At 33.4% G+C, this 13250-nt stretch overlaps 3 protein-coding genes across 3 annotated transcripts; 1 reads left to right on the top strand and 2 right to left on the bottom strand.

Moving 5' to 3' along the window:
* Positions 1–2835: 2835 nt before the first annotated feature.
* On the bottom strand, positions 2836–4103 carry LOC142537199 (peroxidase N-like). Its single transcript, XM_075642753.1, is given in 4 exon segments — positions 2836–3337; positions 3419–3584; positions 3704–3833; positions 3835–4103. Coding segments are annotated over 4 exon segments (918 nt in total). The 5' UTR covers positions 4035–4103; the 3' UTR covers positions 2836–2915.
* A 1773-nt stretch (positions 4104–5876) lies between these two features.
* On the top strand, positions 5877–6245 carry LOC142537127 (zinc finger A20 and AN1 domain-containing stress-associated protein 12-like). The gene has a single exon (XM_075642695.1). It carries the CDS (start codon positions 5877–5879, stop codon positions 6243–6245), a length of 369 nt encoding a protein of 122 aa, XP_075498810.1.
* A 5810-nt stretch (positions 6246–12055) lies between these two features.
* LOC142537126 (uncharacterized) lies at positions 12056–12832 on the bottom strand. The gene has a single exon (XM_075642694.1). It carries the CDS (start codon positions 12830–12832, stop codon positions 12056–12058), a length of 777 nt encoding a protein of 258 aa, XP_075498809.1.
* Between the last annotated feature and the right edge of the window lie 418 nt (positions 12833–13250).

Below are 13250 nucleotides of genomic sequence, written 5' to 3'. Positions count from 1 at the left end.
TTCATGTCACTTAGTTATACCTAATTTCAAATATCTAAAAAAATGTGTTTGAATTATATCATACAGAAATAAGGACATAGTAATACGCAACATTATTTTTTTAACATGTTTTTTTCATCCACTGTGTTTGTCATAAAATTTTTGTACAAAATTTGATTAATTTCTTAACTATATGTATGTAGAACCAATAAATCATATAATTCACAGAAATCATATATTACCCTCTTCGTAGAACATAAGACCCAAAATATGTGGCTTTGATTGGTGTACTCTCATACATATTTTCATATAAACAACAAAACAAATAATAGAATATTAGAAAAAATCAATTGCCGCCAACAATACTAAACAAAATGAATTTAAAAATTCATGACACAAACAACCTTCATAAAAAAATGATAACTCAAAGTTCAAAAATAATTTATTTAGTACAATAACAAAGAATTTGAAGTATATACGAGCAACAAAAAGCATAAATCACTTTCAAATTAAATACTAACTCATATTTTTCAAAAAATTTATAAATTTTTCAATATTTTTTTTCAATATTTTTTTCAAATAAAGAGAAGGCGTCTTATTAACGTCATGATTTCATAAATATTTTGCTTTTTAAAAAAACACAAAAAGAAAAAAAATGATGCCTCAAAATCATTATGAAAAATCCTTTAATAAAACCTTAAGAAATAAAAATATAATACGAATTCACACAATTTTTCTTAAATCAAAGAAAAATATTAGACCATTGACAAAATATATCTGGCAACGACAAAACATACGTTAACTTGTAATACAATTAAAATTTAGAATCATGCATAATCATTTAATTAGAACAAAATCGTATGCCAAAAATCTACTTGATATTATCTCTTTTAACAATTTATCAATGTTTGTCGTTCACCAGAGAACTCATAGATCCATTAATTTTTTTAGTCCACCTATTAATTTTACAATAAATAATACTACAAAAATAATATAATCAAGCACGTAAAAACTCAAATTCAAACACATTCAATCAATTTAAATAAAAAATTTTGAATAAAGAATATAATAATGTTGTAAAAATTTTGAATACTGATTTATAGACAGAAGTCTGAAAATACATTTGTCCCAATAAAAAAATTATCTCTTTATATTATGAGATATAATCTAAAAACGAAGAAACATTTCATCATTTTCAATATTTTCTAATTCGCTTCAAACTAAGTAATCTAAGCAAACCGAAAACATGCATTATGTGTTTAAGAATTAAAAAAATATCTGAAATAACAAAAATTAAAAATAATCATTTTTGTGGAATTTATGGTTTTGTTTTATATTTTCTTTCGGTGAACAAACAAACCACATAAGGAATCCAAACACGACATTATCAATACAAACAACATATAACACCAAAATATGTAATGCTATGTTAAAAAACTCATCTCATTGCAAGAACAGAAAATGATCAAATGAAGCATATTATTTAGTAATATTTATTTAGCAGCATATATAAAAAATAGACTAAATAGCTTAACAACAGTGTTTGGAATAATTTACATATAAACATTTCTCTCAATCATGTATCTCTATTGACGCATAAAGAGTTTGAAAATATTTTTATTCTAAATAGGAGAAAGAAATTTTATATAACCTTAATATTTATTAATAAATTATTTTTATTCAATCAGAGTCATCACCCTTCATCTGCCCATTATTACCTATCATCAATATGGTAGATATTTTTCATGAATTTGACGGAAATGTATAAATTTAGTAAATAAAATTAAATTTAAAAGTAAATTAAAACAATAATTAGTTTGATTGAGTTAAGTACACTATTAATGATCTTATTAAAATAACATAAAAAATGACTTAAATAACATCATGAACATGATAAATTGTAAAACAAAAAATGGTAATGTTACAAATGAAAACCATCTATTTAATAGATAATAATATTTATTTAACATCATATATCGAAAATTGACTAAATAGTTTAAATGTTTATATTGAAATCACCTACATACAAATATTTTCTCTCAATCACATATATTTGTTGATACATAAGTAGTCTTAAAATATCTCTACTGTAAATGAGAAGAAGATGTTTTATATGACCTTAATATTTTTTAATTATTTAATTTTTTTCAATGTCACTAATCTCCATTCGTCTTCCTATTATTACTTTAATGTTCGTAATATTAATAAATTTTTTAATGTATAACATTATGAGAGTGATTTTCTATTAATTTGATGTCATTGTATAAATAAAAGTAATTAAATTTAAATTTAAAAATAAAAGTAAAATTAAAATAATAAATAGGTTGATTGAGTTAAATGACCTATTAATAATCCTATTAAACTAACATAGAAAATAACTTAAAGAATATCATGAACATTATACAAATTATAAAACAAAAAAGTGTAAAATAGCAAGTTTACAAAGTAAAATCAAAATAATAATTAATTTGATTGAGTTAAGTACACTATTAATTATCATATTAAAAATAAAATAAAATAGATGTTAGTAATATTAGCAATTTTTTTAAATGTATAACATTATGATAAATTTATAAGTAAAATCAAAATAATAATTAATTTGATTGAGTTAAGTACATTATTAATTATCATATTAAAAAACCCCATGAGTATGACAAATATAAAACAAACGAAAGGGTGAAAAAGAAAACTCACAAATGAAAGTTAAGAACAATATTAATTAACATATTAAACTAACATAAGAAATTACTTAAAAAATCAAAGGAACATGAAAAATTATAAAGTAAACAAAAGGGTAAAAAGGTAGGCTTACAATTCAAAATCATGTATTCATAACAGTAGTAGATATATCAATTATCAAGTAGATATTATTCAGATAAAAGCTCATACACGTTGAAATTCCAACTCTCAGAACAGAAAACTATCAGACCTGATCTTCAAGAATTAACAACCCGACAATTTCCCCTAACTTCACCACTCGATCCAGTTAACGTCTTAATATTTCCCATCTTGATCATGGAATTTGCGAAATCATTCGAGAACGCCGTGGGATCACTCGCATAGAGGCGAACGATATCTCTGGTAGTGGATATGGCTAATTCGCTGGAGAACAATACCTGATCAGACTGAAGAATGCCTCTTCCCTTGGCCAAATTTTCAAAATAATGACTATCAAAAGAGTCTCTGGAATTGAAGTCGAGAGGGACGGTGTTATTTCCGTCGCTACCTGTAGGGCAAGCAGCCTGCAAACGTGGAACAACACGGCTGTCCAGAGAACTGTCTGGCGCACCCGTCCCCGAAAAATTTGATAATCTGTGGCTAAAAAGTGCACATCTTGATAACCCAATTGTGTGACCACCTACATAGTCGTGTTTTAACCATTAGTTTTCATACTCGAAGTATACACACACAGATGCATGCATGCATGGATAAATATTACCTGATAAAGCAACGACATCGATGAGATTTAGACCAACATCTGCAAATTTTGCGATGATTCTATCAAGTGATTCAAATGGAGAAGGAAGCAAGATATTGGCTCCAGTTTGGTTAGCCACTAATCCATCTCTTCTTCCCAGTAATACCTTCCACGAAGGCCCTCCACTCTGTGTTCATTCATTAGTCCACAGTCATATTAAATTTTTGTGGTTTTTATATTTTATTGAAAGAAGAAAGAAAAGAGATTGATTGTGTTTAATATTTAGACAGAAATGAATGAATTTACCAAGAAAACAGAATCTCTTGCAGCTATCGCGAGAATGTCTGCACATGAAACGACACAGCTGCATGCATTCTCCACTGCCTCTTTGATTGAATCAATCACCTCAAAGCCTCTTGCTGAGTTCAAGAACGGGAAAGCAATCGTGGAAGTGAAGCCTAAGCAAAGAAGCCGCCATCCTTGCCTCATTCTTTATGGCCATCCTAACCTCTTTTCGAACAATACTAAGCAAAGTTGGACATGTTTTTGAGTAAAAATCTGTCCTCAATCGAGACCTTGCACCTACACATAGCATTAAACTCGTTAGAATCCAAAATATCTTCGACTTGCGCGTCATTTTTCACTTCGAAAATTAAAATTATTCTTGATTCAAAAATTCAGCCCAGCTAGGTTTCTCTAAATAATTACTATGGTTAACATATACAAATGTTGTTGATTTATATATAGGTAGAGATTAGTGGTGATTAAGGAATATAAAATCCATTAATTCATTAAGATTAACACAACATTAGTTTTATAATTTAGTGCGTTTAATGGTGATTAAAAGTTAGTTTAGTGGTATATATGATATATGGCGGTTTCATTTTTAAATAATTTAGCCTTCATACGGCAATGCTTTCTGAAATCATCATAAAAATTTTTATATAAAAAAAGCCATCATAAGAATTTTATTAAAATGTTACCTAACAATTTTGTTATACGGTCAAACAAAAACTATAAAGTACGCAAAAAAGTGGGTATAATAATATTGTATTAATTTATATAATATATGAAATTTTCATACACATAAATTCACCAAATTTTTTGGTAGTCTATTTTGAGTTTTGATCATTCAAATAATTAAAATTTAATATTAAATAAAATAAATTAATTTTATTATACATAAATTAACGTCGAAGTTAATTTGCTGACATGTAATATTACCGCAAAAACTATCTACTAATAAAAAAACCAAAACCCAAAATATTAGATTAACTAGACGATTTTGGTAATTTTCCCGAATATAAATTTATGTATGTATGATATTAAAAATTTGGAGTCGACGACTCTTATTAATTTATTCAATCAGATGAATTGGAATTCGATAATACTTTCGGCGCTCTATAAAAAAAAAAATCCATTTTTTGTAATTGAGTGCACCTCTTTTTATTCTATGTTGTCTTCTTTAAGTGTGATCCACATGTGCCAAATACTCAGATAAGCAATTTGGGCATGGAAATTTTTAATTATATTTCTGCATAATACATAAAATAATATTTTTTAACAAAAAATATAAACCTCCGTCCACAGTTTTATTCCAACCGGCGCTCTTACTAGCTAGGTTTCTACTTTAAATAATAATAAAATCATATATTTATCAAAATAAAGAAATTAATATTTTATTAAAAAAAAAGGGGCCGAGAAAGAAAAATTCTTTGACAACAATTCATGTAAAATTTTATAATATGTGTCTAATTCAACATATTTCTCTCATCGATAAAAATCTTATTTTAATCCTTATTTTAAAAACATTTTATATTAGGACATCGTCACGTTAAAATCTATCTAAGCAAAAATAAAGAGAAACAAGATTTTTTTCTCGTATTTTGAAATATTGAGTGTTATTTTACTTTAATTTTGTTTAGATTTATTTTGTTATGTGAAATCTCCAAAAAAAGCAATTCTAACTCAATCTTGGAGTATTTGCAACCTCTAAAACCAGCGAAAAATTTATGACAGTGTGCTTGCTTGCTGAATTTTCCTGTTTAATTGTTCTTAGGGAATTTTTGCGTTGATCTCCGACGTTTGTGTGAATAAACCAACATGCATATTATTCTTAATCAATATTCGTCGGCCTTGGTTGTAGTTGAGCTCCGCCTTTGATCTGCGACTCCCTTGCCCCGAGCGCTGGGAGAATTGGCTCACCCGTAGTCACCGCATATTTGTGGGTTATATTCTATATTCAGGGGGTGTTTATTTTAACATATAATAGAAGAAAGATTTGCTATACACTCTAGGATTCTTGTCCTAATCGAATTCCAACCCAACGATGAAAATCCCCTGATCAATATATATGCATGAAACCATTCATAACAAATTCACCATAAGCTGCTGGCAAGCAAATCCAGAGAAAATAAACAAACGAGAAGAATTACCAAGAAGCAAAACCAAATCACCATCCTTCAACTGTAATACAGGAATGGATTCTTTCATGGATAACCACAACACGAACCACCACTTCAACCAGCCAGAAAATTCAAGGCTGTGCAATAGCGGCTGTGGTTTCCTGGGTTCCGAGGCGAATCGAGGGTTTTGTTCCAGCTGTTACGAGGATTATTTGAGACTTCAGACAACCAAATCAAAAACTGCTTTCTGCCAAACACCTGCAGTTTCTGAATCTGAGCCCAAGATTAATCATATCTCGTCTCAAGAGATGGTCAGTTTGACTGATGCCATGAAGTCTTGCACAATCAGTACCAAGAACAGGTTCGACTGCTGCAAAAAGAAAGTTGGATTATTGCGATTTGGATGCCGATCGATGTGGGCGGACTTTCTGCGGGATTCATAGGTACCCGGAATTGCATGCATGCAAGTTTGATTACCAGATTGCGGGAAGGGTTGCGCTGGCCAAAGAAAATCCATTTTGTCGCGGCCATAAGATTAGAGATAGGTTTTAATTTGATTGTTCTTCGAATTTATTTATTTAAAAAAAAACAGGTTTTATATATTGTGGAATCTTGGCTGATGTTCTCTGTCATATATATAATTGAACTACTTTCTATGTGATTAATGAGTTTCTCGAATTGATAAAACTTTTGATATATCCAAAACAATAAATAAAGAGACTATATATAGTCAACAAGGACGATGAAGTCTCAAGACCCATATAGCCTTGGTTCAAATCCAATTTGTGCGATTAGTAGTTAGATTACATAACAAATTCCCCCACCCTCATTGCCGTGAATAATTCTCCTTACTACAAGAAAAATTCTGATCAAAAAGCTAGGTCGCTAATTGTTCGAGACCGATGTTTGCAGCCGGTTACTAAATTAGCGACTGAATTTATTATGCCGGTCTCTAATCGGTTTCTAGATGTCATAAAGTCGGTCTCTAAATTAGTATATATCGAATTGGTCTCTATTTAACGAACTAGCCATGCTCACACATTCTATATCCTGTTTCTTATCTACCAAACAAAACAAACAATATAATCACAACACAATATGACGCTAACCAAAACCACAACTTATCAACATAACAATCAACACAAAAATTTTATACAAATTATTTGTATCTCAACACCATTAGGATGCATTTAGAGATATGAATTTGAAATCCATCCACTTCGATTATAATCTATTGTTAACAATAAACAATGTATCAAATTTTAAATTCACACTTTATTTATTTATATATTAGTCACACAAAGTAAATCACAAAAACCCTTTTGAGACTGTCTTACGAGTCAATTTTCTGAGACGGATCCCTAACTCGGACCGATTCATGAAAAAATATTATTTTTTATGTTAAAAATATCACTTTTAACTTTAAGTATGGATCAAGTAACTCGTCTCACAAAAATGGATCTGTGAGACCGTCTCACAAAAGACTTACTCAAGCAAATTAGATTTTAAATGACATCATTATTAAGTGAATTTGAAATCATCCTAATTAATATGAAACATTATATAAACGTGAATTTGATTTTCATGATCTTGTTCTCTACAACAACGTAAATATATTTGAAATCCAACAATCCAAATGCAACCTTAGGCCATTTGGTTAACTCATATATTAATGAGAGATTGACATCACGTGTTGATGATCAAAAACTAAAACTTCACCCGGAGAACTGTTGTTTGTGGTATTCAAATATGAGAGGAAAGCAAGAAGAAAACAAAGAATATGGCTTGTAGAGGCAAGTGTTGAACACTTTCTCCTTAAGAAGAATTTGCCACTCACAATGTGCTAGAGGTTTGTGGCAATCTTCTCCCAAGATACAACTACAACTCTTGAATAATGAGCACTCAAATATTCAAGTTCTATCACAAGTAAATGAAAAAACTCTCTCTTGTTGAAGAAGGAAGAAGAAGAAGTTAATATGCTAATGATATGTTGTGTATGTTATATTTGATTTTCAAAATATCAAACATATAATGATTTTCATGTGAAAAAACATGATCTTTCATTCATAGGGATGTCCCTTGGCCATTGTAACTGATCACAAGCATCAAACAATGCCAAAGGAATGAAAAATGTCACAAAAACGCAGAAAAACTCGAAGGGACGCGTCTGTGCGTGCAGGGACGCACGCCCGCTCGCACGCTGCCGAGCGCTGCTCGGAAGCTCTCGGCAGCGTCTGCCGGCAGCGCTCGGCAGGCGCGCGCACCCGTGCGCAGAAACGCGCGCGGGTGCGCGCCTACCACATGCGCGCAAATCCGCGCGCGGGTGTGCGCCAGCTACTGTTCATGCGCAACTTTTTTTTTTGCGATTTTTCGTCCCTTACATGTTCCGTCTTCTCGTTTGAAGTTTTTTTAATATTAGATTAGCTCGTTTCGAGTTTAATTCAGAACTACCGAACTTAATATTCGTTCATTAAACTTCGTTTTTCTTTTCGAATTTTTCCAATCAAACACATTGATTAATTTGCTTAATTTTCATTCATTAAGCAATACATTTTCCAACAATCCCCCACATGAATGAAATTTATGCATGAATGCTCGTGATGCATAAGAGATAGTATATACGAAAAATTATCACATCAGGAGAGGTAGCTTTTGGCTTTGAACCTGCCCTAGTGGAATACAATCGGATTTACTAGGCCACGAAGTGAACGTGATGTCTTGAACTTCTTGGCGGTTCATGTAAACCTAGACAATTGTACCCACATGATAACCTTTCTTTCATTTCCATTTTGTGTTATCGGTTGTGTCCGTTTTGGCCATGGAACACATCTTGGCTTCATACGTGTTTCATCGAGGCGGCCCGTCCTCACACGTACATAGGTGATCTCCTTGTAAAAGGGTATCCTACTTACCCCGCTTTTGCAAGCTACAGAATCATTAAAAGTACAATACTTAACCTCACTACCTTTGTAGGCAACTTCACTCATCGTCTTAGGAATGAGGAGTGATTCCTCAAGTTTTCATAATTTAGTTGTCCCATTGAACCAAGATCTTGAGATCTCCAATCTACAAGGTTGGGTTGCCACTATGAAAACTTTATTTGGTAGGTTTTAAACCCATTCCTCTTGACAGACAGTACATTTGATATCTATTTAATGCTTTTGTAAGCGGATCCGCTAAGTTATCCTTTGATTTGATATAATCAACAGATATAACTCCATTAGAGATCAACTGTCGCACAGTATTATGTCTTCGACGTATGTGTCGAGACTTGCCATTGTACATACTGTTTTGTGCCATTGCAATTGCCGACTGACTGTCGCAATGTATCAAGATCGCTGGCACTGGACTTGTCCAACATGGAATGTCCTCTAGAAAGTTGCGAAGCCATTCAGCTTCTTCTGCAGCTTTATCTAGCGCTATGAACTCCGATTCCATGGTAGATCTAGCAATGCAAGTTTGTTTCGATGACCTCCAAGAAAGTGCTCCTCCACTAATGCTAAATACATAGCCGCTGGTGGATTTGGAGTCATGGGTATCAGAAATCCAATTTGCATCACAGTATCCTTCAAGTACTGCAGGATACCTTGTGTAATTTAGTCCATATTCTGAGGTGTGCTTTAAATATCTAAGCACCCTTGTCAACGCCTTCCAGTGTGTATCACTAGGATTACTTGTAAACCGACTTAACTTGCTAACCGTACAAGCGATGTCAGGTCTAGTACAATTGGTGACTGTACATAAGGCTTCCAATAATTTTGGAGTATTCCAGTTGAGAAACTGGTTCTCCACGATTCTTCGCCAAATGAACATTCACGTCTAAAGGCGTTTTTACTGGGGTAGAGTCATAAGCGTTAAACTTCTTTAACACTGTTTCTACATAATGAGATTGAGATATGACTATTGCTTCTGGAGTTCTAAAGATTTTAATCCGTAGAATTACATCAGCAATACCCATATCTTTCATATCAAAATATTTTGTCAACATTTTCTTTGTACCCTTAATCAACTCTTGACTATTCCCCATTATTAGCATGTCATCCACATATAGACATACTATCACATAAGATTCTTGAGTGCCTTTAATGTAAACACATTTGTCACACTCATTAATCTTAAATCCATTTGACAATACTACCTTGTCAAATTTTTCGTGCCACTGCTTGGGCGCTTGTTTAAGTCCGTATAGTGACTTAATTAAACGACAGACTTTTCTTTCGTGTCCTTTAACTATGAATCATTCAGGTTGCTCCATATATATTTCTTCTTCAAGTTCACCATTTAAGAATGCCGTTTTAACATCCATTTGATGTATCTCAAGGTTATGCAAGGCTGCAATAGCAATGAGTACACGAATGAATGTTATTCTTGAAACTGGTGAATACGTGTCGAAGAAATCATGACCTTCTCTTTGTCTATAGCCTTTGGCCACAAGCCTGGCTTTGTATTTTTCAATACTTCCATCAACTCTCATTTTCTTTTTCAATATCCATTTGCATCCTAATGGCTTGGTACCTGGTAGAAGATCCATTAGGTTCCCAAGTATAGTTTTGCAAAATAGAATCCATTTCAGAGTCGATGGCTTCTTTCCAATAAGGAGCTTCAAGGCTAGCCAGAGCATCTTGTATGTTCTTTGGTTCATTCTCCAACATAAAAGTATGGAAGTCTGGACCAAAGGACTTTGAGATTCTAGCTCTTTTGCTTCTTCTTGCCTCTTGCTCTTTTGAAGAGCCTTCCAATGGTATAGCACTTTCATTTAGAGTTGGATCATGTGTATGTACTTGACCTTCATGCTCCATCTCAAGTTTTCGCTTGCTAGAACCATTCTCTTTTCTTTCTTTACAAGGAAATATATTTTCAAAAAATACTGCATTTCTTGACTCAATTGTCATGCCCGTATTCATTTATGCATTTTCAGATTTATGCACTATAAACCTATAGGCACTACTATTATGTGCATATCCGATGAATATGCAGTCGACCATCTTTGGTCCAAATCGCTCTTGTTTAGGATTTGGTATTTCAACCTTAGCTAGACACCCCCATACTTTGAGGTATTTGTAGGAAGGTTTGTGACCTTTCCACAATTCATAAGGTGACTTGTCATTTTTCTTGTGGGGTATCTTGTTCAGGATGTGATTAGCCGATAGTATTGCTTCCCCCCACAAGTTTTGGGATAGTCCTGAACTTATTAACATTGCATTCATCATATCTTTCATAGTTCGATTCTTTCTTTCGGCAATGCCATTCGATTGTGGTGAGTAAGGTGCAGTCGTTTCATGAATTATACCCACAGATGTGCAGAATTCATCAAACGGTGCTCCGTATTCGCCCCCTCTATCGCTTCGAACCCTCTTTATTTGTTTGCCTAGTTGATTCTCAACTTCGGTCTTATAACATTTGAATGCTTCAAGAGCTTCATCTTTTGACCTCAAAAGATATACGTAACAGTACCTTGTATTATCATCAATGAATGTCACGTAGTATCTTTTCCCTCCTCTAGTTTGTACAAACTTTAAATCACCAAGATCGGTGTGTATTAGTTCTAGAGGAGTTGTACATTTTTCAATCGAGTGGTAAGGCGCTTTGGTCATTTTTGCTTCAACACATATCTCGTATTTTTGTGTTGGATCGACGTTGTGTTTAGGAAATAATTCAAGTTTCATTAAACGTTGCAAGGTATTAAAATTTACGTGTCCTAAACGAACATGCCATAAATGAGAACACTCAAGCAAGTAAATATAACTTTTGTCTTTATTACTTTCAACAACATTTTGGCGTATAGCCATTACATTCAACTTGAAAAGGTTCTCATCGAGATATCCTTTTCCAATAAAATGACCATTCTTGGTCAATACAAACTTGTTAGACTCAAATACTAGTCTAAACTCATGTTTGACCAACAAAGACCCCGACACGAGGTTCTTTCTTATGTCTGGTACATGAAGTGCATCAACAAGGGTTACTTCCAAACCCGATGTCATCTTTAATACCACATTTCCGGTGCCCACCACCTCAGATATAGCGGAGTTCCCCATGTATAGTTTTCTCCCGGCCGATGGAGTGTATGTGGAGAACATCCCCTTGTTTGAGCATATGTGTCGAGTTGCTCCAGTATCAGTCCCACCACTCGTTGGGGTTTTCCACCAAATTGGCTTCCAAAATAACTGCAGATAAATCAAGTTGAGAAAACTCAAATGGTACCGACCTTTCTTGAACTACATTGGCTTGACGATTTCCCTTCTTTGGCTTCCTACAATCCTTCGCCATGTGAGTTATAACAAGTGCCTTTGAACTTCTTCTTGTTTGGTGGTTGTTGGCCTTGTTGTGGTTGCTTATCAAACTTCCTCTTCTTCCCTTGAAAACTCGATTCAACATTGTTCACCCTTGCTGCCATTTTACTTGACTTGGCCTCGGTGTTCTTGTTGTCCTCTTCTATCCTCAATCTCACAATGAGATCCTCCAATCCCATCTCCTTTCGTTTGTGCTTCAAGTAATTCTTGAAATCCTTCCACAATGGAGGGAGTTTCTCTATCATGGCCGCAACTTGGAAGGACTCGCTTAGACTCATTCCTTCCGCATGAATCTCGTGCAAGAGAAGTTGTAGTTCTTGCACTTGACTCATCACAGATTTTGAGTCCACCATCTTGAAGTCCAAAAACCTCCCAACAATGAACTTCTTCAAGCCCGCATCCTCTGCCATGTATTTCTTATCAAGCATATCCCAAAGTTCCTTGGCGGTCTTGACTTGACAATACACATTGTACAATGCATTGTCAAATCCATTTAGGATGTAATCCTTACATAAGAAGTCACTTTGGTTCCATGCATCCAAAGCGGCCCTCATGTTGATGTCTGTCTCGTTTTCAGCAATAGTGGGAGGATTCTCTTTTAAGAACCTTGACAAACTCAAGGTTGTGAGATAGAAGAGCATCTTTTGTTGCCATCTCTTGAAATCTGCACCAGAAAATTTTTCTGGTTTCTCTCCTTGTGCAATAGTAGCATGTGGAGTTATAGATGTTGATGCCATTGAGATTCTTCTTGTAAATGATCAAAAATCCAAATTCTTCTTAAGATTGTTGTTTGTGATATTCAAATATGAGAGGAAAGCAAGAATAAAACAAAGAATATGGCTTGTAGAGGTAAGTGTTGAACACTTTCTCCTTAAGAAGAATTTGCCCCTCACAATGTGCTAGAGGTTTGTGGCAATCTTCTCCCAAGATACAACTACAACTCTTGAATAATGAGCACTCAAATATTCAAGTTCTATCACAAGGAAATGAAAAAACTCTCTCTTGTTGAAGAAGGAAGAAGAAGAAGGTAATATGCTAATGATATGTTGTGTATGTTATATTTGATTTTCAAAATATCAAACATATAATGATTTTCGTGTGAAAAGACATGATCTTTCATTCATAGGGATGTCCATTGGCCATTGTAACTGATCA

This window comes from Primulina tabacum, chromosome 2 (genome assembly GCF_025594145.1).
Source record: "Primulina tabacum isolate GXHZ01 chromosome 2, ASM2559414v2, whole genome shotgun sequence".
Classification (NCBI taxonomy): domain Eukaryota; kingdom Viridiplantae; phylum Streptophyta; class Magnoliopsida; order Lamiales; family Gesneriaceae; genus Primulina; species Primulina tabacum.
The sequence above is the reverse complement of the archived record's forward strand: the minus strand, read 5'-3'. Positions and strand labels throughout refer to the sequence as shown.

Bases quoted from the DNA above. Each gene is read 5' to 3' on its own strand.
- LOC142537127 (XM_075642695.1), top strand. From the start codon at position 5,877: ATGGATTCTTTCATGGATAACCACAACACGAACCACCACTTCAACCAG.
- LOC142537126 (XM_075642694.1), bottom strand. From the start codon at position 12,832: ATGGCATCAACATCTATAACTCCACATGCTACTATTGCACAAGGAGAG.